General features: G+C 37.3%; 1 protein-coding gene across 2 annotated transcripts in view; it reads right to left on the bottom strand.

Annotated features, from left to right (window-relative positions):
- PIP4K2A (phosphatidylinositol-5-phosphate 4-kinase type 2 alpha) overlaps positions 1–26966 on the bottom strand; it is a 108214-nt gene that overhangs the window by 16754 nt on the left and 64494 nt on the right. The window contains exons 4-6 of one of the 2 annotated variants that reach the window (XM_054274129.1): positions 16320–16472; positions 4453–4599; positions 1792–1830 (exon numbers count right to left, since the gene is read on the bottom strand). In XM_054274129.1, the coding sequence (XP_054130104.1) occupies positions 1792–1830; positions 4453–4599; positions 16320–16472 (339 nt within the window). The remainder of the gene's footprint in view (positions 1–1791; positions 1831–4452; positions 4600–16319; positions 16473–26966) is intronic. The other variant, XM_054274130.1, reaches the window with a different exon arrangement.

Genomic DNA, 26966 nt, shown 5'->3' with positions numbered 1-26966 from the left:
GATGAGGCTTTTATACATTATTTTCAGAGAAGTATTCACAATCAAAGGAAAGATTCTAGATGTGAAGTTGATAAGAATTTTTGTTATCTGCCTTATGGAAGTTACGATTTCACATTAGATTTACAGCATAATTGTTTTATGCAGTTATATAAAACAACACACATTTGTTTCATTTTATCTATAGCAAATTCAATAGTAATTCTGCCATGAGCTTACAAAGGAGCAAAATTAAGGCACTGCTTCTTTAAGGTTCTCACTCAATGTATTAACTACAATATAAATGTACTATTATTAATCTATCTATTATTATGAGGCATATTCCAGAAATTGCTCAAAACTACTTTGTTAAACATCTGTATAGTATCAGATCCTGTATAGTGACCATGCATAATATTTTTAAATTTTTATGTTACTAGTCCAAGCATTTATGTTGCAACCTGAAGCAGTCCAAACCAAATAATTTGTCCTCATCCTTTCTATGAGATTATTTTAATAGTACAGCAGAGGTTTTCAGTGACATGAGGTATTGTTTCTAAGACAGTGAAGGGTTACTTCCTGCACATTTAAAACACTACAGTTGCCACTAAACAAGAACAAAAACAGATGACAAAAGAAAGAAGAGAGAGCATTCATGACATGATCTTGAGGGCCTGGTACAGCAGAAGAGAGCTATTGCTGGCAATGGTAACTGCAGCTCACAGGTGGGGCTGTGGTACTGCCTAATGCTCAGAAGAATTTTAAGTGTTCCATCATGCCTTAGGAAAGGTGAAAAAACCTGCACAGAGTTTTTCATGCAGTGAGAACTGACAGCTACTGCACGTCCCTTACTCCTTTAGTGCAGCTGTGTGAACTGTAGAAGCCTCAGAAAGGCAGGTATGGCAAAACTATTGCTTAGGAGAAAAACAAATGATCTGAATGGAATTTGGGAACAACAGCAAATGAAGCCTCTTAAGAGAACTCTTGAATGAGCTCATGCTAATTCAGGAGGAATATGCTTGAACAAATTAGGAAAACAAGGGCCATGGGTTGTTAGAGCTTGCCCAAATTTGAAATCTAAAACGTCTCAGATGATGGAGACTGTGTTACACTTCCAATTATCTGTAGAATCTCCAGAGAAGCCTCTCCTAAAATGCCATCTGGCTATTATGCTAAAACCACAAAGAAAAACTGAGAACACTAAATTTTCCAAAAGAACTGAAGTTGGAGGTGAAGAAAACTAAAGCAATCTATTTCTGTTTAGAGCAAAGTTTCAGCCCAGAATTTGAGGGAGACTGTCTCTCATTACAGCTACATGTACATCTAAGTCTGTCAGTCACTTGCTCATTTGTATGAGCTTTACATACCCAAGGGTTCTTATAATTCAAGGTTTGGTTCATCCTTGCACTCAGTTTAGAAGGGGTGTCCCATCACATAATTCCATTACTTCCATTACTTGAGTATTCATAAATCTCAATATTAAATAGGAAGAGAAAGAAGATGAAGAAGGAGAGAAGGGAACAAAGCTCTGATGTTTTCCTAGCACAGGGCAGGCCCTGAAGAAACTAAGAGAAGAGAAAAGGAAAAGGAGGAGGTAGAGGATTGGCTCACTTACCTCTGAAATTACAACACCTTTGCAAACCAATATTCAAAGGTCTGCAGGAAATAGAGGACAGATAAGGGAGGGATAAGGTAGAACTAAGAGGGAAGAATATGGCAGAAAAAAAGGAAAGGGTCAGAACAGCACTGGTTATGTTTGTTCTGAGTCTGGCTAGAAGGTTAATTAATTGAAAAAGAAACAGAAATGCACCATACCTTTTCTTTGTCACTGGCTTCTCGAGCCACAGTAGAGCCCTGAAACAGAAAAAATGGATCTAAAAATGTGCATATGTCAGAAACTAATTTGAAAATGTTATAACAGGTCAAAAAGTGGATGAACTGTATCCTTTAGAACTTGAGAAATGATTTAAAGAAAGGTGATATGGTAGGTAGAATGTCCAGGACTGCTGAACTGCTGCAATCATATGAAGAAGATGAGAGAAGAAAGATGGATTAAATCCTCAAATGCTCTACTTCTATTGTCCTTCTAATTCTTGGAGCTTTTCCTCATCTCTCATCCTCATTTTGAGTGTACCATGCTGGAAGTTCAGTTTGCTTGGCAGACTTCTCATCTTTTTTTTTGTGCCAATTTATCTGTATGGGTATGGACTAGCCTATTCAGTATAACTGTCTGAACATTTGTAACACACATTTGAAAAGGATGTCACACAATAGAAACACAAAAAGTATTTAAAAGATCATAAAGTACAAACAAGAACAAAGCATCTCACAGCAACACGGAGTAAAAAGAGAAGAGGATTGTGGATTCACAGGACTTACAGTGCTTGCCAAAGACATTTTGGATTTTCTTTTTATATTTAGTTTTTCGATTAAAACTAGTGAGCAATATGGTGCTTTCTGAATAACCTGGAGCTGACAAAAAAGAAGACTGAATATGTTTCCTTAAAAATTTCTTGGAGCAAGACCACACTTGTAAATGCCCAGCACGTGTTTATCACGTAACAGCACTGCAAGAAATAACTACAAATATGGTAACTGGGCACTGAAAGATGGGTAAATTAACTCTGCTATTTGTTAAAGGGTGTGCATTGTGTAAAGAAGTGCTGGAGTGGAGTCCTACTAGCTTAAAGAATGTGAGGATCCCCAACCACACCCTTTTATAGCATGTTTTATTCTGTTTATAGAAAGAAACTTGGAAAACTCAGAAGTGATGGAGAGAAAAGATATATAGGCCAGATTATGTATGGCCCTGAAGCAAGGACTTCATTGAATTATTCTTAACTGATAATAAAGCCTGGTAAAAGCCTAACATTTCAGTTTACTCAGGAGAAATCTTTTATATTGTATTCTGTGCTCCAACAGATTATTAGGCCAGAAAAAAGATCAAGTGAAAATCAAACTGAAGGAAAAGGAAACAAGAGTCACAATAGTAAAAATTAGGGAGGATGTCAAATTTGACATTTGGTAAAAAAATGACATAGAAATAATTTTAACAAAATGCATCCATGGCCAAAAACCCCTTGAAATCCTATGCTAATTTGTGGTCTCTTTTTCTTGTATCTACAGAGGTAAGACTCCTGCTACAAAGTGAGTTCTAAACTGGTGTCAAAAATATTCATGTACAAAAAAGGACTCTGAATCTACAACTGCAGATGATGTGGCAAAGAATATCAAGAAAAAGTAATTTATAATAAATTCAGTGTCACTATAAATCTGTTCAGTGAAGGAGTTTGTTTTGAGTAATATGATATTGATGTTAAATTTGAATTGCATGAGAAGTTAAAGCAATGCTGTCCAGCTGGACAAACTGAACAGACTACAAAAGCATTCACAGAGATAAATAACATAAAGAGCTGTTGACACCAATGTTAAGAACATAGTGTATATAATTATTTTTTCTTTCTGTTGTGCTTTCATGCCCTTTTTAATGCATCTGTACATTATGATGCTCTAAGTCACAGTTCTCTCAAATTAAAAAAAACAAACTTTCTCTGCTAACAACTGCTGCCAATATTACTGAATATCAGAAAGTAAATTGCTGACAATCTGGAAATCAGTTCTTATAAATCAAGTTCAGTCAACTATCTAAGCAATGCTAAGGAGACTTGACAGTAGGAAAGGATGGTCCATCACACAGCATTACAAATCTCCTAATACAGAATGATAAATGAACATCTTAAAGCAAGCCTGCAGATGCACTTAGTGGTTCAGCACATAGAAATTGAACATATTAGAAAGAAGTAGGTTTCTAAGGGGATACTTTGCAGAGGAAATTCAAATACCATCCCTTGGGTAGAAAGACTAAGATTTTGGGTATTTGTTGTAAGCCCTGTATACTAGCTACTGTAAAAATTACAATGATGGATAAAACTTCTGAAACAAAACTAAAACAGATCTTATGATAAAAGCAGATGTTTTGGTTTTTCAAAGACTCTTCTTTTCACTTGAGGTTTTTTTTTTTAAATATCAGATAAATTATTAAGCTTTTGCCATAGTGGTGTACTTTGTTAGCAGGATTTATTGAAATGATGCTATTTAGATGTTTTATAAATGCCCTCTGCAGAATCAACTGTGGCTTTCCATAATGTTGACAAAAACCTGTAAGAAGCAGAATTATTATTGTACTAGTGTGAAGGGGTTTACCTCTAACCACTAGCAACATTTAGCAAACATACCTGGCTAAATTGCTGCACTTAAAAATGCACAAAACAGATAAATTTCTACAATGTCTATAAAACCACCCTTTAGTTTTGCTAAACCTAGGTGTAGAATGAAATAAGTTATGCTGGCTCTTGCATGACACAATTTTAAATTAATTAAAATTCTGAGCAATATTCAAGCATCAGCATAATCTAACATTTATAGTAAAGATATTCAGCTACTCTGTCAGTTATTTAATCAGCAGTTATTTCTCACCTTTAAATCATATTTTCTATAAACAGATAAACGATGGCTGAACACATTCCTTGTGACAACCATATATACTTCAACTCCATCCACAGTAAGCCGGTACATGCCCAAAAACTGGGGAAGAAGTGTATTCCCATGACACTCCACAATAAACTGCAGAATGAAAAGAAAACAGAAATTAGGATTGACATATATCACATAAATATATATTTAGATTTTAGATATAAAATACCAAAAACCAAATTTTTTTTCTGAATATTTGTGTGGCGACAAACTTTCAAAAAATTATGCAAAAGCAAACCCCATCATGAGGAAGTCATTCTGCTTTGAGGCCAGTGTTTAAAAATTAAAATCATAAACTACTGAACTTATAACTCTTGACTTCCACAGACAGTCTCCTAGAAAGAGGAGACTCCATTAGACAGACCTTTTATGTTAACACAAAAAGCAAACCTAAGCAGACAGCATATATTCAAAACCCAAATATTTTTTTGAACATCACACTGCTGTAAACCCATACTGTGTTGTCCCAGATCATATTTAAATTGTATGTTTCTTCATTCTGAGTATTTGCTTATGATGAACACTCATGGTGCTGTCACCAGCAAGGGGTATTATTTATTATCACCAACTTTCTGTCAGTTCCTATGTGGTGGTTGCATTTTGGGGTCAATAGAGGAAGTGCAAATTCCCTGTATTTTTGAATTCATGAATCCTTATATTTCCTTAAGGCCACCATACTCCATTACAAATGGGCTATTAACCTTGAAAAAATTTGCCACCTGCAACCTGTCTTTTTTTTTTCTAATCATTTGCCTTACAAGTAATTGTTCTATTAGAAAGACCACTGGAGGAAGCAGAAAAAGCAGATACACACTGATGATGAGAACTATTGAAGGATGAATTTTTATTCCCAGAAAAAAAATGTCCATACCATATTAATCCTACTCAGAAACATTCACTTATATATTTTGTGGAACCAAGGAAAAGTTAAGCCACAATGATACAAACCAGAAAGGACTTGCCAGCTTTCCTCTTTCTGTTAGTACCAAGTCTCAAACAGGAACTTGGAGAAAATGTAAAAACCCAAGGGCCACATAGGAAACATGAAATCTAACCAACAGCCAGCTTTTAAACATTAATTGCATTCTGAAGCTGCTGTTCCTTTATGCCAAAGTGACCCACTTATTAGAAACACAGATTTTAGAAGAATTTAAAACAAGCCAACTGAATAAGCAATTTCATTTGTTTAACAAAGGCAGGTAGTATTGGTAACAAATACTGTAACAAAGCTCTTGAACCTCCTGAGATTTTGCAATTTTAGGCTCCTCTGCTAATTTGAATGAATTATTCTCACTAACTTTATACTGGAATCTGCACATATCACAGACAGACCTTTTAATTGGCAAAATAAAAACTGACTTAAGAATCCTGAAAACAATCCTGTCCACCAAGAAACAAAAGGAAATGAACGACAAATATAGAAATTGTTGACTGTCAGTTGAACCCAATTTTGACTGACTGACAAACCCTGTTAAATCTTGCTGGCACATTTTGGGCTGTAACTCTGCTTTCTGCCTGCCCTGGAGCTGTACTGGAGGTTCAAACCCTAAAGCACAGAACACAGTCACCAATGTAGTTGTGCCACTTCACAGCAAAGCACTTTTAAGCTCCAGCTGCCTATGAATAGGCAAATTATCTTCATGTGCTGCAGAGACTCAATGAATACAAATAAGAATCTTAGGAAAGGAGTAAGATTGTATGCCTCAAAACATAAATAGAAGTTTGGCAATAAAAGGCCACAAAAGCAAGGTCAGTCATGAGAAGTGCACAAAGATTGATCAGTTTGCACCTGAGAAGATTTCTGTATTTAAAAAACACCGAAGTTTTAAGTTGAAGTTCTCAGTTTGGAGGATTTTCAGTGTCATAGGGCTGTTAACAACATCACAAAACAGTTATAACACATTACAGGATATACAACCTATTTTGACCATCCTTTCTGTTAAAGATCCAATCATAAAAGTACTAATCCATACTAGCAAAAATGCATTGATTATTTTTTAACAAATGTTAAGTACTTGGCATATGTTCTAAAAGTAAATACTTTTTAAAGCTTTCTATAAAGTAAGAAGGGTTGTTCCTATAAAAACATTTATTAACTGACTTCTACTTTAAGATGATTATGTTCTACAAGATGAAAATGAATCTAGCTTCCAACAAGAATTTAGTGTCACAGAACTTCTAGCTACTCAACTCTTTAATAGACCCAGCCACTCCTAATCTTATGGCTTTTAATTACAGAATTTGAATTAAAATAAATGCCATTGTTCCAGTTTTCCATATGGGCATCTGAGATGCAGAACCTCTACCTGAGATGATACAGAGAGTTTGCGTCATGTGAAGGAATGCCAGCTAGGCATCTTGAGCAACAGACTAGTAACCCTGTGCCCTTCCTCTCAGCTGTGACAGCCACAGTACTGACACTTAAACTGTCTCTTTAACGCTAGCTACTGCTAACACTCCAATTTTAACCTTTCTCGTCCCAATTGTACCCATCTGTAAAATGGCAATGCCATTACCTGAGCATGAGCACCATGCCCACTGTAACATCACACAATAAATTACTTGGTTAGCAGTATACAACCCCCTCCCAAACTGCTCTCTACTGTGTAACAAGGACAAAAAGGCCACTAGTGAGGGTTGCTTCAGTCCTGTTTGTAAGTTAGGGTTTGCCCTTTGCCAGCACTGTTGTTTCATTATCTTAGTGTGCAAACAAAGACATCTGAAAGGGCAGTGTTACCAGCATGGAACACAAGACATGAGAAGCTCTGCTAGTATTGCTCCTCTTGATAAAAATGGACATGGCCATGCTCTCCCAGACTTCTAAGAGACCCTCTCAAAGCAGGCCAGGTACTGCACAGTTGTTTCCTATCTGCTGCTGACTGTGGGCACTCATGCCATTGCAATTGAAAGAAAATCCTCTAAAATTGTTTCAGTGTTTCCTATGACAGTATTTCTTATCCTGATGGGGAGACAAAAGAAAGAGGGAGGAATGCCACTTGCTTTCAGTATCTACAAGGTTGGTCTAGAACTTCCTACCTTTGCAACTATCAATCCCCCATATCTGCATCACAGAGGAGGCAAAACGTGTCATCTGTTTGGGTGGGAGTCCAGCAGGACTTGCACTGGTGACTGTGGTTGGCAGATTTTCAATTTGTCCATCTTGATATAAAGGAAGTAGCAATTTAGTCACCTCAAGGTGCTTTTTAGGAATGATTTCCTGAAGTTTCCCACTCACAGCTGGAAAAAAAGTGAGCCTAGAAAATAAGCCAGTACATGCTTAACAGGACTGCTAAATTTCAGTGAAAAAAAAGACCTTCACTCCTTTAATTTTTTGTAAAAAGAACATTAAAACAATTTTGCTAAGCAGACTTGCTAAATAAAACTGTAATACTCAGCTAATACATTTACAAGTCTATATGCAGCAACAAAATCATTTTTTAAAAAATGAGTGTTGTAATAAACACCCCATAATTTCTTTTTGTTAATTCAGACAATTTTCATGTTTGTGCACAGCACGAGGACAATATTATTATTAACACAGTAAAGTAACATCAGCATAATGACACATTTTATCAGCTGTGCAGCACATTGCAAATAAGGAAATTTCTGAACTCTCTTGAACCCCATGCTTCAAGTTGAAAATTAGTAAGAAATTCTTTATGAGTCTATTTTCTCATTAATGTCTGTATAAATACAGCTTCAAGATTCTTAGTAAGAATAAAACTTTACCAATCTAACTAGCTTCTTGCTTCCCTATGGCAATGCTAGTAAGGTATCAGATACATAAAAGGATAACATAATGCATACCATTAATTGGCAAAGAAGTTATACTACTTTTGGCTCTTTTTGGAAAAACACAGAATAAAATTTCTGTGTCTACCATTTCTCCTTCTCCACTTGGAGATCATCTGTGGAATGATTTGATATTGGTGCAGATTAAATCATGAATTATATCTATCTTCATTCTATGTGAAAAGTCAGCATTCCTATTTCTCACAGCCCTATTTGGTAAACATTAATTCAGAAATACACAACATGCTCATTCTCTGCTACCCCTTTATATTTTATTTTCACAAATTTTGGTATCATGATTGGTATCATGATTTGGTATCAAGACAAGCATTTGATAATTCAAGCAGAATTATGTGACAAGTCTATATGTTCACCAGGATACTTCCACTAGAGAGACTGAAGAGCAAGTTACATAATTATTTAAAACTATTTTAGACATTGTGCAGGCCTAGACATTGATAGTAATTTTTGTGCTCAACTTGTTATTTTATATCCTCTTGTTTGCAGTCAGAAATATCCTTCACTAATTTTGTGTACAAGCATTTGTATTTTGTGTACAAGCACTGACATGTGGACTCATTCCCTCCAAAAAAGACTAAGAACTTGTTCAGTTATAAATATTCAATTTATTGCCATTTTCTTGTACCCTAATAATTCCACAGAATATGATGCATTGGGTACTTATGTGATACATTGCAAGGATTAATTAGTCAAATTACAGCATACACTAGAAAGTTTTCAAGGCATATAAAAGGCATACACTACAGATTTTCAAGGCATATAAAGCTGTTTTCTTCAAATAAGCCATGTAGGAAAATAATTTCATTTAAAGAAGTAATCAATAAATATACAGGTTTTATATATAAGCCTTGTGATTCACAGCCTTACACATCACATTGCTTCAGACATGGCCAGTTATTTTTACTTCTGAGTGCAGTGCAATCTCAATGTTACCACCACACGATTATCTAGGCTGCAGATCTGTTACCAGGAACATCATACCTCATACTGCTACAGCTGACTCACTGTGGGGATTGATCTCTTCTGAGAAGTGCTGTGCACAACATCAATAACTTATATATATAAAAAACAATAGAAAACACCTGCCTGCTGAAACCCAGGCCTCAACAGAGCCAGTGCAGCCAAGACCATTCTGCCGTTTTGTGTAGTTATTTACCTATGAAATGTCTTTCAGGGAAGACTTTCAATGTGGTTTTCTTTGTTACAATTCTAGTCTGTGTGATCCCTTTGCATATCGGCCCTCTGCAATTCCATCTGACAGCCATCCTAGTGAGTTTCCCATTTTTAGGGTCACCTATGAGCAGAGTGGGCCTGTTGGGGGCAGGTGAAACACAGACTGATGAGAACACACATTCTCATGTCTCCTTTTTCTGCCTCACCTGTTTTTTCAGATCAAAGCTGCTTTAAGTCAGTTATCTTAGCACAGGGCAGAAGCTGTGTTCTGTGCTACCTCTGGATTCTCACACAGAACTGCTGAAAGGTTTTTTTCACTGCATTTCTTTGCAAACCTCCCAGAAATCTTCACCTCCTACTATCTGAGGACATACAGAGTCAAGGACACCATTACATCTTTCTTCATTCAGATCTGTGTTTAAATAACTTTACATTATACTGCCTTTTTACCTTTTTCCTTTTTTTGTGATACATATGAACGAAACTCGCATAGCAAAAGCAGAGATGGGGGTTGGGAGGAAGCCACTGATAACTGTGCAGGTACTGATGTGGAGGGAGGATGACACAAACTTTAATGAAGCTCTGATTCAGCAACCTACCAGCTTGACAAGCCCATCTACAGCAGTGCAAATTCCTAGGCACCCAGTCCCCACTTTGTTTTCTGGGCTATTCTCCAGTCTATGTTGACATCAAGTTTTTGTCAAAAATTGTTTTTAACCTACTATAATGTTTCTCTATTTCAATATTTATCTATTTATGATTTTAATTTTTCTCCTACATTCCACACAACAATCTGCTGCTGTTCCTTGATTCCTGTGTAGCCCTGAACACTGTTACTGGTGCAATTTCTCCCATTTTCACCTTATTGCCTACATTTTCTTCCCTTTAATTTGATTTCTTCTTTCTTTAATATTTTTCCCCCTCCAGCAGCTAAGGCAGCATTTTCCTGCTTTTGTTTTGTCTTTTATTTCTGCCTGTTTATGCCTGTCATTTCCTCTTTTTTTGCTCATTCTATTCTTTCTTCCCATTCACTTCCCCGTGGCTGCACTGTTTGCTGTGTCTGGTAGATGGGCAGTCCCTCTCCTTCACCACTATCCACTATTTCTGCTGGTTGCCAGGGAGACAAACAGGCAGTGCAATAGGTGTCAGTTCTGCATACAATTACCTGTGCAGGGAAGAGAACTGTGCCTTCAGCAGGGACAGCTGCCTACAGAAAACCAGCACTCAGGTCCCTTTCAGGAGCTTTATGCTGCAAGGTTTGTATGCTAACAATTCTTTCCTGTTCACCTGCTTTGAGATGGCTTCTCTTTTCTTTACCAAAGTTACTTGGGTGTAAGCAATGAGAAGCCGTCCCTTCTGAAGTAATTTTAATGAAAAAGAAAGTGTTTGAAGGAGACATTAAAATTGCTTTATTTTATTTTTAAAAATTTCTAACCTGCCCATCATCTGTTCTCAAAGAGCAAAGGACTCCTCTTTTACACCAATTTAAGATTTAAAGCAAGTTAATGTCACTGGAAAGGGCAGAATGTCTTGATTCTGACATTTCAGACACTATAAAATCTGCCTTCAGAATTTTACTCAACTGTTACTGATTTCTGCCCTTGAAAATAACATTTGTACTTTAGAAAATATCTACAAATACAGTAATATCTGCAATAGATATTTAATATAAATTAATAAACTTTTTGCACAGGACAAGATTTAAAATATATATGTATATATAAACATAATTTGAATATATGATGAAATTGAAAGTTTTCCTTTAGGAGGACGGAGGGTATTATCCATTCCTTAAACACAGGTTGAAATTCTGACAACACACTTATCACAGATGACTATGCTGAACTCTTCCTTAACAATGCCAAAGGTAGCAATAGGTTTTAAATGCATTTTTCTGGTCCACATTCTTGGGGTCAGGAGGCTAGGTTTAAAACATGATTGGACTAGATTTGGAGCTATTTCCATTGAATATTTCATTTTGCTCTCAAATACTATTTAATATAAACATATTTGATTAACTTGCACAATTTTAAGTAGTCCAACTACATCTATGAGCCCATACAGCAGTAGTTTCCCTAACACTTGGAAGTCTGACCATTTTGATCATATCAATGGTTCTACTGCATTTGATAAGTAAATGACATTCAGCTGAGTAACACTTAAGAGTGGTGAAAGGAGTTCTAGTCATAACTGACAATATACCAAGAAGCAGTCCAAACTGATTGCAAATTATCAATAAATGTGACTAAAAGCAGTATTTCAAACTATGTACCAAAAATTATGACAGTAGTTAGAAACTGGCTAGAATGGCCAGTCACAACACAAGAACCTAGCAGGGCATATATTTGTATTTATCCTAACACTTCAAAACCTAGCTCCAGGCCATTTTGTCTTTCAAACATAGATAGAAGGCTGATCCATGCATGATGGTCTTTAATAGTCTTATCATAAAACACAGGATGCTTTGCTGCTTTAAACATGGTGAAAAGTATAATTCCTCCTATTTGCTTAACGGTTTGTTTTGCTCAGTGGTTTTTGTTTTGCGTTTGTTTTTTTTTTTTTAACTTTGGAAAAGAAAATAATTATCTCTAGTGTTTCTACTCAATACTAAAAGTGTCAGACTCATCTGATGAGTTGACAGAATGTGTCAGTGTTTAGACTGAAGTGTTCACCATCTGTCTGAGGTTGTGGGCCTGACTGCTACTTAAAAAAAAGGCATCATAGGGTAAATGATTTTGGAAGCCCACGATTTTTGAAAACTCATGATTTTGAACAGCAAGTATAATTTACAATTGTCAAGATTATTTACAATTCAACAATTTTAAGTTGGAATAACTATATATACACATATATGCTGTTTCTATAACTTCTAACAGTCCTTCAAGCCCAGTTCACTTTCAGTTATTTACACATTTCTAGCATGTAGCCCTGGGCTTGGAACTTATCTTTGATCAGATCATCTTTGATGATTTAAAAACACCACTCTAGATTTGGGATTTTTAAGCTTACAACTGTCTACAGGCTATGAACTATTCCTGCTCCTTTTGTAAACTCCTACATGTACAGACTGTGTAATTAGAACCTCAGCTCCTCTGAGCTCCAAAGAACAGACAGGTTATTACACCTTCAGCCGTATGGAGAGAGGAAGGACTAACAGAACTGCAAGGGCTTGTGAACTATTCATTTCCATGATGGCCAGTTACTGACAAAATAACCTTCATTTCTATCTGCCAATGGCAGTGTACATGTCTGTATCTAACCCTCTGTGACTTTCCAAAAAAATAACTGATACCTGGAATTAGATTTTGGAGGTTCATGGGAAAAGCTGCTGTGCTATATTCCTCTGCCAACCACACAAACTCCTAGATGTCTCATTGGTAGCTCTGTAGCTCAAAAAGGTGCAAGGAAAACAACAGCTTTTTTACAAAAGCCAAGATCAAAACTGTTTTGGTGAATGAAGGACACATGGAGTCTCACACTTCTGCCTTGTGATGGCTCTGTCTCAAGCATTCTTTGTTTCAAGATAGATGTCTCCTCTGGTATTTACTGTCAAGCAGTTCAAGCAGTCATGGAAAATATTTGACAAGGCTTGTTTGGTCCCTACACAAAGACAGAGGTGCTTTCAAGGTCTAGAATGATTCTATCAGCCTTAATAAGGAAACAGGTGAGTAAATATTATGGTTTAAATGAAACTCATTCAGAGTTTCAAACAGGGAAAGGAACCTGGAATGAATTTGCAGAGGGGAGAAAAAACCTGAAAGAGATTGTCTGTCATAAATGGCATGAATTTCACTCATACTTATGTCAGAAGAAATGGCAGATAATTACTGCCTTCTTGGACACTTGAAAGAGGGTGCAAGATAAGGGTTTACACAGATCTTAATGGACAGATGATCTAACTTCAGCTCATTTGGGGGAACAAGGGAGAAAAAGCCTAAAATTCACATAAACCACTTCCCTAGACTTCATGCACCTGAAAAAGACTGTCTTTTCCAGGATGATCCCTGTACTACCTAACTGGGTATACACACTCCCCTTCCCAGAAAGCTGAATATTTGAAATACAGCTCTGCTCTCAGGGCAGACTGGCACAGGCTGTGCTGCAGGGGCATGCCACTAGAAGTTCCAAACCATTCCCTATCCCACTTGGGCTGTGGAACACAGCTCGGCCAGGAATTTTCACGTACGTGATGAGTGATGCTGACAATCAGAGAACTGAAACTGGAGAAAAGCTAACTAGCAGACTTGTCCCTAAAAATCCCATATCTGGCACTCTAGTGTATAATTATTAACAATCAAGAAAGATATTGGACTGTAAGGCATGAAAATCAATAGAGGGAACTTGACAATTCCTGCATTGGCAGAAGAGAGTATGCCAAAATAAAACTGAACTCATGAGAACTTGTTTTATTGACAAGGATTTCTACAAGAGTACCAGGACAGCATCTGAAAAGTCTTATGCCACGGCAACTGTGCCATCCTACAGAACCATACTGTTATATCCACACCAGTGAAACAGACAGGTCTTGGAGTGTCCCTAGGCATCAGTTCCAGCTGGAATGGAATAACTCACATCTAAGTTATTAACCTCCCCTCTTAAAAAAAAGGATGCTTACATTCAAACTCCTAAGTAGGCATTTTAACTCAATTAACACCTTTATTCTTGCCCAGAATTATCTGGGAGACAATAAGCTGACCCAAAGGAAAATCACAACAGGTACCACTAATGAGCTGAAGTGCCAGTGGATGGTATCTGGCATTGCACTGCTTGCTAGCAGAAGGCCCATCTGTGTGGGACAGCTTGGTCAAGGGAATAACAACACCTTTCCACCAGGACAATGGGTTTGCTAGACTCTGAAAAGCAAGTGAAGATAACCTTTGCATGCCTGAAAAACATCTAGAGAAATGGGAGTTAGATACAAGCTGCTGTATCTAGTGATCCCAAGCATTCAACATTCAGCAGCAGCACAGAGGACACTGTGTCAGCTGTCATTAGAGCTAGTGGATTTAATTTAGATCTTGTTCAGTACATTGTTGAAGATCCTGAAATGAATTTATTTAAATTAAAAATCCAATTATTAAACTGTCTTTAATTTACTTTGTACTTGAGTGCTTCTGTATTTAGTTTTGTACAGTGCTTTCAAGTTCTGAGACAAAAAGAAATACAAATTGTATCTTTATGAATCTCTTGGAGGCATCAGAGAGAACTATTTTATATGAAAGATTTACTAATATAAAGAGTAATTAGGCGCCTGGTAGAGATAAATTTCAGATCATTATTCCTTATAACATAGCCTAATACGAACCCTGATGTAGGAAACCATTAATGAAAAAGATTCCAAATTATGAAATTCATTAATTTTAGCACTGTCTTCATTGATACTCTTGAAAAGCAAAGTCACTGTTTGGAAAAGCAAAATTACTTTTTTAAGTCTCAAAATCTGTATCACTAATACTAGCTCCTAATGCCAAATATGAAACAGACTAAAACTTTAATTCTGCTGTACAGTTTCCCAGATCAAACCCTTTCAGATGAAAACTAAAACAGCAAGTTGGAAAAGTCACATAAAAATAACCCCCAAAATACACTTGGATTTAAATTAGTTTTAAATTTTTTTACGGTAAAACTGTCATTAGGAGAATGTCTTAAGAAAATTTCTGATAGTAATATTTATTCATATTAAAACAAACACATGATGGTCCCACGTGTTGTTTAAACAGAGGAACACCACAGGAAGAGAGAAAAGAGTTAACATCTAACATCCTGAGGGCTTCCCAAGTTACTCTGGACTTGGAAGGCCTTCAGAGGTCTCCCTTTGAAATTTACAAAGACGGCTGGCAATATCTTCAGTTCCAAGTACCCTGAAAGAATGCTTTGGCTGCTCACTCAGAAGTTAAAACCGGTTTTACAAAAGTAATGTATTAAAAAAAACCTACTACAAACAAGAACATTGCACAACAAAAAATAAAGCACCTAAACAACAATAAAGAAGCCCAACCCCGAATGTCCTTAAGTCTTCACCTGGAATTCCAACCCACAGAAAGGAGAAGGAAGATGGAAAGAGGGACAAAACCCCCTTCCTATTGCATAGCATATTTCAGGTGATTTTTTAGAGGCTTTCGCCTGACTTCGGTAGCTTTAGAACTTATTTAAACAGATGTAGGGCTAAGAAACCTAGCACTAATTTATTAAAGCCTTTTGTAATTCCCAGGTTCTGCTTCCCTCTGTGTCAGCCACACAAACTATGCACCAGCACAGTATGGCAGCTATCAAGGCTGATTGGAGGGATCTCTGCTGCTCACTTTTAACTTTACAGTTGTGTAGGAAAATTCTCATTATCAAAACCATTTTTTTTGAAGAGTAGGACTTTCACATTAATCATATCCAATTTTTAATTTCTTATATAATACAACTTTAATCTTTGAAATCTGTTGTGAACACAGAACATTCACTAACTAGATCAGAAATAGAAGGTCACCTGCAGCACTCATACACAGACATCTTCAAGCAAGCCCAGAATAAAATACCTTCAAGCCTGGGAGTGCACCAGCCAAAAGAAAGGCCACCTTTTTAGTAAGGACCTTATAGCCTCCAAGTTACCTCTATAATGTAGACATTTCTTTTTTATGAAATGCTAATGCAGGTATTTAGAAAAGTCCATCCTTGTGAATTACAGACATACAGTAAATTGCTGATGCAAAAGGGAAAAAGTCTGAAGTGACTTTTTCCATAATAATTAATTTAAAACTTTTAAGCCTCTAAAAAAGATCGGCATTCTAATATTTAAGAAGACATCTCACATCTCAGTAGAGTTCATTTATTACCTGATGGTACTTCTTGAGTATGTTGTGCATTTCTGCTACATCTTCACTTGTTATAGTTTTGATGATATATCTTTTGTCGTAAGATGTGTGAAAGCGGGCACCACTGCGTGCTTGGGAATCATTGGCAAGGGGTGCACTTCTTGTCAATGAATTCTGTCAATTGATTTAAAACAAAAAAAGCATCAAGTCAGACAGAAGTATTTAACTTCTATTTACAGCACATATAAACAATTTACACTTATTTTAAAATATTTTTCAATACATCTGCACCAAGTTGAATTCTGAAAAGCATGTATTCACAGACTACATTATCTTGAGAAAACACCTCAAAAAGAAAAGCATGAGAAGAAAGGCATGTTTGAGGAGGAAGGTATTGCTCATCAGTGGTTCAAACCCCATGCTCAACATTTAATAAGAATTTATTGGACATTGGTACACATATATTATCAGCTTTGGGGAAGAAAACATACAGTAATTAAAATCCAGAAGGAACACTGCATTACACCATAATAATCATAAAGAGATGATTCATCCATAGTTACAGTTTCACTTAACATTAGCAGGATTTGCTCCTGAGACAGTGTGATCTGGTACACAACCAAGATCACAGTTACATTTCTGAGTTCCAGTACCAGGGCTATTCCAATGATTTCATATCTAGATTTAGGCAAATAACATTGTACAATACCTCCATACTATCGCAGGGGAGAAAATTAGTTAATGACTGTACAGCATTTAGACGAGAGATTAAGGACTATTTTTAGAGTGAAGTTTAAAATTACTGGTGCTTCAACAGAAGAAAGAGATGCCCTCTGCTTTTTTTCAGAGAATAAGTAGTATCTAGGTGAGATTTCTTTATACTTATAAAAACAACCCCCCAAAAAATTAGAATAAGTATAACAACTTTTTGCCTGGAAACATCTTTCTTTACCAATAAAAACATATGTCAATTGTTATGCACTTGAATTGCACTAAAAAAAAAAAAGTAGTAACAGCAGCAACACAGCCATGAGAAAACAACGATGTTTTGGACCCCTTGTGTATTTCCATAAATACAAACATACTCTGAAAAGATTAAACAAGTTAATGATAGACTACTGGAACACTTCTATGTTTATGAAACAAACTTGCAGTAACCATCTGGTATATCCCTACTTGTAGCAGAAAACCCCAGCTCCTGCTATGCTTCCTCATTGTACCATGCTGCACAAACAGCTCTTGTTAAATTGAAATATACCTCCCTTCTTTCCACATTCACATAGCATAATCTTCTCCCTGCTAGGTGAAAAGCCATTTTATTTTCAAAGATAATTTAAATAAAATGTTATATAAAAATGCAAACATTGCAGATTCCTAAACAGCAAAATTTCAGCTCCAAGTCACAGAATGAATGTTTGTGTGGTTCATGTTGTGACCATGAACTAAGTCAGAAAACAGATTTGCACTAGAAGAACAATGATGCTCTGAGAGAGTAATTACCAATACACTCCATCTACCACATTCAGGTACCAAAACCCACACAACCTTATTTATGTAGGACTTATGTTTTATTTGGAGGTTTTAGTCATTGGTAAATCTGTTTATATGCTCTATGGACTTCAGCAGGAGCTGGACATGCAGATTCAAGCACTGCAACAGAAGGTCAGTAATTACTATAAAGTAATAACCTCAACCAAGAAATTAGGGTAACCATAGGCCCCAGTTTAAGAAGACATAAAATTATGTCTTTGTATTTTAGAGATTCATTGATTTCAATAGGCCTTCAAGCATTGTTTAATTTATCTCAACTGTGGGGTGCTTTCTGAAATCAATTTAACATGAAATAAAACCATTTTCCCACAAGGTTACCTAGTTCAACAGAAATACTCATGAGTGGTGGGAATAACAGTAAATCACGTAAAAGCACACAGCTCTACAAGGGCTTATTAGAATGAAAACCTTAATTATGACATGTAGGAGAAATAAATCTTTTGCACCTCTTTCTATATATTTCTAGGCTTGTACAATGAACCAGAATAATTACTGATGTCCATGATAAAAAGTGACACCTTTCTCTATTATGCTCTCTACTCAGTAATGAATGAAAGGATGTGGGTGCTTCTTTAAGGTTTATAAATCAACATTTTTTCTAGACTAATCAGAAGAGAGCTTTAGGTACACCACTACAGCTCCTTCTCTACACTGGCTTTTGCACAGTCAATTTCAACAAATACATGTCTTGATACAGCATCACCTCACACAGTATTGAGATCATGAAGAATTCAAGTATTACAGCAGTTTTCTTTCCTGTTTTCAGATTTTTTTCTGTTGAAATTGATTTCCCACCACTCCATTACTGAAAAGTTTTAATGTACTGAAGTCTATTCAAGGAAACAAGTATTATAAACTGATTAAATTTTCTTAATGCTACACTTGATACCAGCACTCCATTAATTTTCAGATTGAATTGTGGAGGTAGTGGTAGAAACTCTTTGTGCTCTACAGTCAGAAATTAGTTTTGTTTCCAGGCCTATATTTAATAGTTCAAGATGAAGAGCTGATAATAAAAGTCAAGATCAAAAAAGAAGTACAAATTCAGTTGCCTTCATCACAAATTGAAAATATAATGTAATGTAATGATTATTTTTAATTTTAAAAAGAAGTGAACACATGGGTAACCATTAGTGTATGTAATGAATTAAACTACTGCTAAGTTATTCAGCTATAATTCAGTTAGTAATAATAAAGGCTACTGAGTAATTACTTGTTATTGTTCCCAGCAGAAAAGGGTACATTATTCTGAGGTTAACTATTGCAATAAAGCAGTAACTACAGTATTCTGAATGTATTTTTCCTACAGAACTCTAGTCTTCAGACTATAATCCATATAATATAAACCTTGAAAGCAATTAACCTGGCAGGAGACTTAAATTGTTTAGCTATAAAAAGCTGCAAAAGAGGGTATTGGCTGGTCAGCCACTAAACATCTGAAGGAGGAGAAGGAGGAATATGTGAAGTACATGAACTCAAGGTTTCAAGCACTCTTAAGGTGTATTTTAATATCCTTCATGAATAGATTTTCATATTTGAGTGAAACACAGGCCTGGGTTGTACTTGGTATAAAAGAGATGCTAGCTGACCGGACATTAGAAAATGTGATGCCCACCTACAAGAAGATCCAGAGAACTACAGGTCTGTCAGTCTGACCTTGGTGCCAGGGAAGGTCACGGAGCAGATCCTCTGGAGTGCCACCACACAGCACACACAGGACAGCCAGGGGATCAGGCCCAGCCAGCACAGGTTTGTGAAAGGCAGGTCCTGCTTGCCTAACCTCATCTCCTTTTCTGTGATGAGATGACCACTCAGTGGATGGGTGAAAGGCTGTGGATGTGCCCACCTGGACTTCAGGAAAGCCTTTGCCACCATTGCCCACAGCATCTCCTGCAGGAACTGGCTGCTCAGGGCTTGCCTGGGGCTCTGTTGCATGGGTGGGAAGCTGTTGGCATGGCCGGGCCCAGAGGCTGCTGCCGAATGGAACTGCAGCCAGCAGTGCTGCCCAGGGCTCAGTGCTGCCACAGCTCTGTTCAATGTCTCTGTCAATGATCCACAGGAGAGGATCCAGGGCACCCTCAGGCCCTGCAGACACACTGAGCTGGCTGGGAGTGTTGAGCTGCTGGAGGGCAGCAAGGCTCTGCAGGGGGATCTGCACAGGCTGCGCTGATGGGGAGAGCCCAGAGCTCTGAGGCCCAACAAGGCCAAGGGCCTGGGCCTGCTCCTGCCCCTGCCTCACAACAAGCCCTGCAGCTCCAGCCTGGGCAGAGTGGCTGCCAAGATGCCTGGAGGGAAAGGTGCTGGGGGTGCTGCTCAACAGCAGCTGAACATGAGGCACAGAGTGCCCAGGTGGCCAAGAGGCCAATGGCATCCTGGCCTGGCTCAGCAATGGAGTGGCAGCAGGGCCAGGGCAGAGATCATCCCCCTGATCATCCTCACTCAGCACTGGTGAGGCCACACCTCAAATCCAGGTTCAGTTCTGTGCTCCTCAATACAAGAAGGACATTGAGGTGCTGGGAAGAGTCCAGGGAAGGGCAATGGAGCTGGGGAAGGGTCTGGAGCACAAATCTGACGAGGAGAAGCTGAGGGAGCTGGGGATGTTTAGCTGGAGAAAAGGAGGCTCAGGGGTGACCTTATCACTCTCAACAACTGCCTGGAAGGAGGGTGCAGCCCGGTGGGAGTCAGTCTCTTCTCCCAGATAATAAGCAAAAGGACAAGAGGAAATGGCCTGAGGTTGCCTTCATCTACACAGATCCCTGTTTTTCCAGCAGTAGCTTTTTCTTCCCCTAATGAAAATTTATTCTGCCTGATTGCTAACTATAATGAAAATCAATTTGCAAATACAACTATCATACCAAAAATGTTTCTAACAAGAAAATACATCTCTGGATAATTACTTAGCTGCACTTTACTTTTTATTAATGCTTTAATGGGCTACAGATAGTGATGCATTTATTTTTTAGTAGATGGTTATTTTATTAGTAGTTATCTATATCAAGATTAATTAAGAATGCACATAGCTATCATTTTACCACATGCATATTAATTTGTCAGAATAAACCAACCAACTTCATGCTAAGCAGCATCTTTCCATACATGCACAGATAACCCAAGTGCCCTCTCTACAATTCTTTGTCTACTAATAAATTAAGAGCAAATGTTTAAACATTAAACATGTTTAAATAAAAAACAACCTCTACTTAAACCTTTAATTAAAGTCTTTGAGGCTTTATTTTTACTAACTCCCCACTCTTGTGATAGCTCTCTCAATACAATGCACTTTTCAGGTACAGAATGCAGTTACTTGGAACTTTAAAAGCACATAGAACATAGAAGGCATTTAATATTACTATTTTCTGTGTTTTCTTTTGATACTTGGCCAAGTTTGTTAAATAAGTGTGGTTTAAAAAGAAGAAAAAAGAAATCTAATTATATCATATTATGCAGATTACTAGTAATTGCCACTTTCTTGTGTTGATAAATACATAGCTGAGTTTTGTCAGTAGATGATTCTATTTGCAATGGCTAATTCTCCCTTCTGTGAATAGAGAAAAGTTCAAATTCCTTCTCAAGTAAACCTTCCAGGTACCTTGCAAAATATCCCATCTCTCAACTATACTAGTTATACTTGTTTATAGATAGAAATCAGTCTTCAGTAAAACACATCTACTGTTGCCTGGTGATAACAATGAATCTTTAACTAGAGCGTTAACAAGAATTGGCTTCACTGGTAAAGCATCATTAACAAGTAAGATCAAGAAACAGCTTCACTGAAAGGATCAAACTAGGAGATTTTAGGGTCCTCAAAGAGGAAACTCTATGGCTTTTAAAATCCACTATGATTTTTCCCTTTTGATGTAGGTGAAGCTAACTTACCTGTTGGACTCAGACTGTTCAGGCATCTCACTGAGCTAAATACTAATATTAACACTACAATCATTAACAACACTAATAGTAACTAAGTTAACAGTACATGTTTTGGAATTGAAGAGATTCTTCATTAGAAAATGTTTTTTTAAATATTTAAGACACTAAATGGCCAAGAGGGTCCTACACTTAAGCCACTTTGAAGCACAGACATTAGAAAACCTATAACTAGTAGGAAATATTAGAAACACCACATGTGGTATCAAATTTCACTTTTAAGTTAGACTTTATATATATCCAGATAAGTTAACAATTTTAACTTACTCTGGGGTTATCTTGTGCAAGTTTTTAAGATCTTAAGGCAGACAATAATGAGAAAGTTATGCAGTCGTGCTCATTAGACAGACTAAAAACACACATTTATTTGAGTTGTACTGCCTTGTTGTTCAGACAGCTATTGGTCACATTATATAGACTCTTCTCTTACTGTTGAATGCAGTTTTGAGATACAAATGGTAGCTTCTGGGATCCAGACAGCTTTTGCCAGAACACACAGATAAATTTCAGCGATGACTTGTACGAAAAGTAAGAAAGATAAGTTGCACTGTAGACATCTGTGCACAAATTCCTTGGAAGCAAGGTTGATTGAACCTGTCTCAAGAGAGCAAGCTGTAGGCCCCTTCCTCTGCTTGAATCCTGGAGGAAATTCAGCTAAGAGACACCCACTGGGGTCCCTGGCAGAAATATCTCCTTCTTAAGTGAGGCATCTCTAGTGGACTAGGGAGGAAATAAATAATGAAACATAAGCATCTCCCTTTTCCAAAAGGAAAATATAAACGGGGTTGAGAGAGGGGGAAAGGAGAGACACACCATGGCAAATACCAGATTGAATTCCCTCTGGCTCTGCTTCTTAATTAGGGGAAGTCTAAGTGGAATATGAACAGATGGGAAATGAGCCACTCCTCACTTAGCACAGACAGATCTATGAGCCACAAAGCCAGAACAGGGAGGATATCCTTTAAAAAATGAAGAGACACAAAAAATACCCGAGTCTTACCCTCCAAGAGACACAGGTTTGATGCTGTAACAACCCTTGTACCATCACTTTGCTAGGACACAGCTCTTCCCTACTGTGCCAGGAGCCAGCAGAGCATGTCTCTAGCTGCACAACGTTGGAGGTATTAGCCCCATTAAATTAATAAATATCAGCTGCTTATACAACAGCATTAGGGAGCTCAAAATTCAATGCAGTAAGGGTCAGGCTGCCCTGTACTCTTCAGATTTTCCCAGCCTTCTCCAACTCTTCCACGGTGTGCCTTGGATCTCTGGCACAATTAAAACATCTGTCAGCTATGCATACCCTGTTCCACTTAACAGCTTCACTTAGCAACTCCCTGCAAGTCTCCTGCTCAGAGTGTGCCAATTCCCCATCCACTTCTCATTTGTGAAGTTTTAATCTTGTGCCTGCTGGTTTTTGGTCTCAGGAGAAAGAAAAGGTTTTGTACTTTTAAAATGTGAATATTTTCATGAGGTCATTTAAAGACCTAAATTACTTGTGTAATTACTTATACAACTGAAGACACATTTAACGTGCCAAACTCACAGATACCTTACTAGATAAATTTCTCCATACATTCCCCTCTTTCTCAAATAGTTTCCCTCTGACAAGTCACTATCTGGAAGCTGAAGTGCCCTTACATAAATGAATATATATATAAAAAAAAATCATCCATACTGCATTGACTAGCAGGCAACTAGAAATATTCATAACATCTTCAGTGCTGAGAAGCTACAAATCACAAAGAATTTGTCCCATACACATAATTAATTTCTGATAAAATGATAAAAGTAAAAAAAAAGTAAAGAAAAAGCTTTAAACATAAATTACTGAAAGCTACATCATTTTCTAGCACTTAGCTTCCCAGAGAGTTCTTGAGAAAAAAAAGTTAATGAGTACACCCAAATTACATGTCATCATTTCACCCAAAACCAGGATATTGTTCAGCAAATTACATAAAAGGTTGTTTAATTTCATTATAGACTCACTCTCTCTTCTTTCCCAAACCCTCAGCAATCTGCACAGAGTTTTATTGCCTACAACAAATATCTAACAGGTATTTGAAAAAGGAAAAAGGTTTTTTCCATAGGTGTTTTTAGGAGCTGATCTACAATTCTTTGACATTCACAGGAGCTTCTTCTGGAGATTTCAAGAAAATTTCATAAATTAGAATCCAACAGAACTTCTTCCATCAGAAGCTACTTCATTTCACCCAGCACTTCCTAATCCAATCTCTACTTTTGGATTAGGTAAGTTCCAGAAAGGCAGTCCTGATTTTTTCTATCTTCAAAAGACCGAGATCTACCACAACAGTTTTTCTAGTATTTAGCCATTTGCACTGCTGGAAAGGTGAGTTTAATTCTGAATTTTAATTATTTTCTTCTCTGGTCATTCATATTTATTCCTGAAGTACCTAAAAATACTCACACACTACTTCTTAACTCTAATTTTTGCAAGTGCAGCAGGTCAGACTGTCACTCCTAACCAAATGACATTTTCTATGTTCTTAAATTCCTTTGACACTTTTCTGGTATTTTTTCTACATCCAAATTTCAACTTCCTTTTTTAAAGACTACTAGCATCAAAACTACATATAGTATTAGCTTCAGGTATAAAACAAACAGATATCAAAAAGAAGTTAGAACACTTCTGGATCTTCTTTTTATGCCTTCTAATTTATCCACCCTAGGGTGCAGTTACTTCTAATCTGAAGGTCCTCCTAGTACTAAATTCTCATCCTCTTTGACCTCTTGTTCCTTCTCAGAGCTACCACCTCCCTGAACAAAGCCCTCATCTCTGTAGTTCTGCACTCCTTTTTTAATCATATAAGCATTCATCTCACCATATTAACAGAATCTCATTTGGACAGGCTCAGAATGCCAGGTGATCAAAGCCGGTTTTGTACAAAATCTTTGACTTTATTCTGCTTCAACATTTGAATGGATTTTGCATCCTCTGCAAGATTTCACTACATGAAATGTCAACTGCTTGTTGACAATTAAATTTTGACTGTTATTTAATTATCCATTATTTATATATTTTTTTTGTTTTTATTATAAAGCTCTGCAATAATTAGCATTTTAAAAGTCCAAGACAAAATATCACGGCAAATAGTTTGTAAGAAGAATCCTCAAGAGTCCTTAGACACCAACTCTTCTAAAACTCTTCTAATGCTTTATCCTTTGGAAATTTACTTTTACCTTACACATTGGTCAATAAAAATAGCAACCTATTGTAATTCAATAACAGTAATGATCTGACACAATATCAGATATCAACAAAATTAAGCTAATTTCCAGAAAGGCTTTGATTATTTCTAATAGTAACAAGTTAAGCTTGTTTGGAACTATTTTATCTAATTCAAACTATTTTTGTGAAGAAAACACATGGAGCAAAGCCACTGAAGTACAGGAAGAACTTGTCCCCCATCTCACATCATAACTGCAAGCTATATTTAAAACTGGCAAAGCATTGCTCCCCTCTTCAAAGACAAACTGCTGGTGAGGCTCTTCTTCTCTGCCCACTTTGCTTAAAATGTTCACAGCATGAATTTTTATCTCCACAGTGGGAGGCCAAGGATTAGCCCCAGTCTCCAAGAGGGTGGAGAGATTTAAAGGTCAATTTAATTAGCTCATTCTAATCTCTCGTACGCCTAATGTAAATGTCATTGTTTTCTAACTGCTACTTTAGCAGACAAGATCGTATTTTAGAAACTTTGAACACATGAACTGAGTGTTGGATGTAATACAAAAACTGTGTAACTAATTTTAAAAGGGATCCTAATAAAAATTGCCATTGAGTCAGACCTTTTCCTAAGAAAGAGAAAAAGGGCAATAGAAAAATTCTGGTGGCAAAGCATAGAGAGCTTTAGAAGAACAGTAATCTTTCAAACTGACTGGCTTAACAGCTTCTCATTGATTTAAATCTTCCCCGTTTCAAGACGTCTGGACAAAGGCAAACAACAGTTACTGGTGCTGTGATCTCATCCAAAAGCTGTGGAAAACTAAAATGAGCTTTGCAAGCTCAACGTACCCTAAAGACAAATCAGATCGCATCCCAGACTATTTAAGAGTGCATCTGGGCAAGCTTTGCATGAACAAATAGGCAAAAACAAGTGCACAGATGATGCTCTGTGATGACTGAAATCATAGGTCAGTGGAAAAGCCTGACCGTGGCTCATGGCTGTTGGAGGATGATGCACACACGGTCTGGCTGCTCTCCTGCAGCACAAGTCACAGTGCTGCTCTCTGGCCCAGGCACAGCTCCCCAACAACACAAAGCTGGAGCTTCCCCCAGCCTTTTGTAAGATTTTTTTACAAGACTTCAGGAATCATGGATATGGAAATTAGACCAGGATTACTGATTAAGAAGGACATCAGAGAGACAGTGTCATACAACTGACACAGATGCTCCAAAGTGATGTGCTGTAATTTGAAACAAGTAGCCCACTTCTGAGATGATTTTCAGGACAATGTTTTGTCAGTGACTTGTAGAGGGAAGAAAGGCAAAGCACTGGGCTTTTTTTAGAAACAGAAGCACCAAACCCAGAGATATCTGAGTGGTCATACAGGGACAGGAAGGGATGATTTTTGGGTCTGTTTTGTATGGTGACACTGCTCTTGTCATTAAGCAGGTGCTTACCTGGAAGTCCTGCTGCAGAAGCATGACCAGGCAACACTCATCTCTGACACTGGAAGGTCTATAAGGAATGGAGAGAAGCATACCTGACCTAGTAACATGCTACAAGCACATTCAAGGGTGTAACCTCCCCTGCCTTTGCCAGATATATGGACAATTTTGCATGATGATTTCTTGTCAGCTCATAAGCATGGCTCTCAAAAGGCCTATGGTGAGTGTCATGGCACCCCCAAAGGATGAAAACAGGGCACCACTGGTGATGTGCTGCACCCATCAAAAATACAGAGCTCCTTCTATGATCTGGATGTGGATGCACACACTCCAAACACCTATGAACATTAATAAAAAAATTGTATTGAGGGAGTGATTACTATGGAGAAAGATGTGAAAAACTTTGACAGAGAAACACAAACAACTTATTTTTTGCACTGAGCTATCCTTCCAGGAGAAAGGTGATGGGTTCCTTGACTTCCTTGAATAAGAGTTAATGAATAAAACATGAGAGTCTTTCCTAAATCAAGCTATCCTATTGAGACCATAGATCTGCATTTGGA

This window comes from Melozone crissalis, unplaced genomic scaffold (genome assembly GCF_028551555.1).
Source record: "Melozone crissalis strain CALT ecotype California unplaced genomic scaffold, PUWL_Pcris_2 ptg000016l_1, whole genome shotgun sequence".
Classification (NCBI taxonomy): Eukaryota; Metazoa; Chordata; class Aves; order Passeriformes; family Passerellidae; genus Melozone; species Melozone crissalis.
Note: the sequence above shows the minus strand (reverse complement) of the source record. Positions and strands in the feature narration are given on the sequence as shown.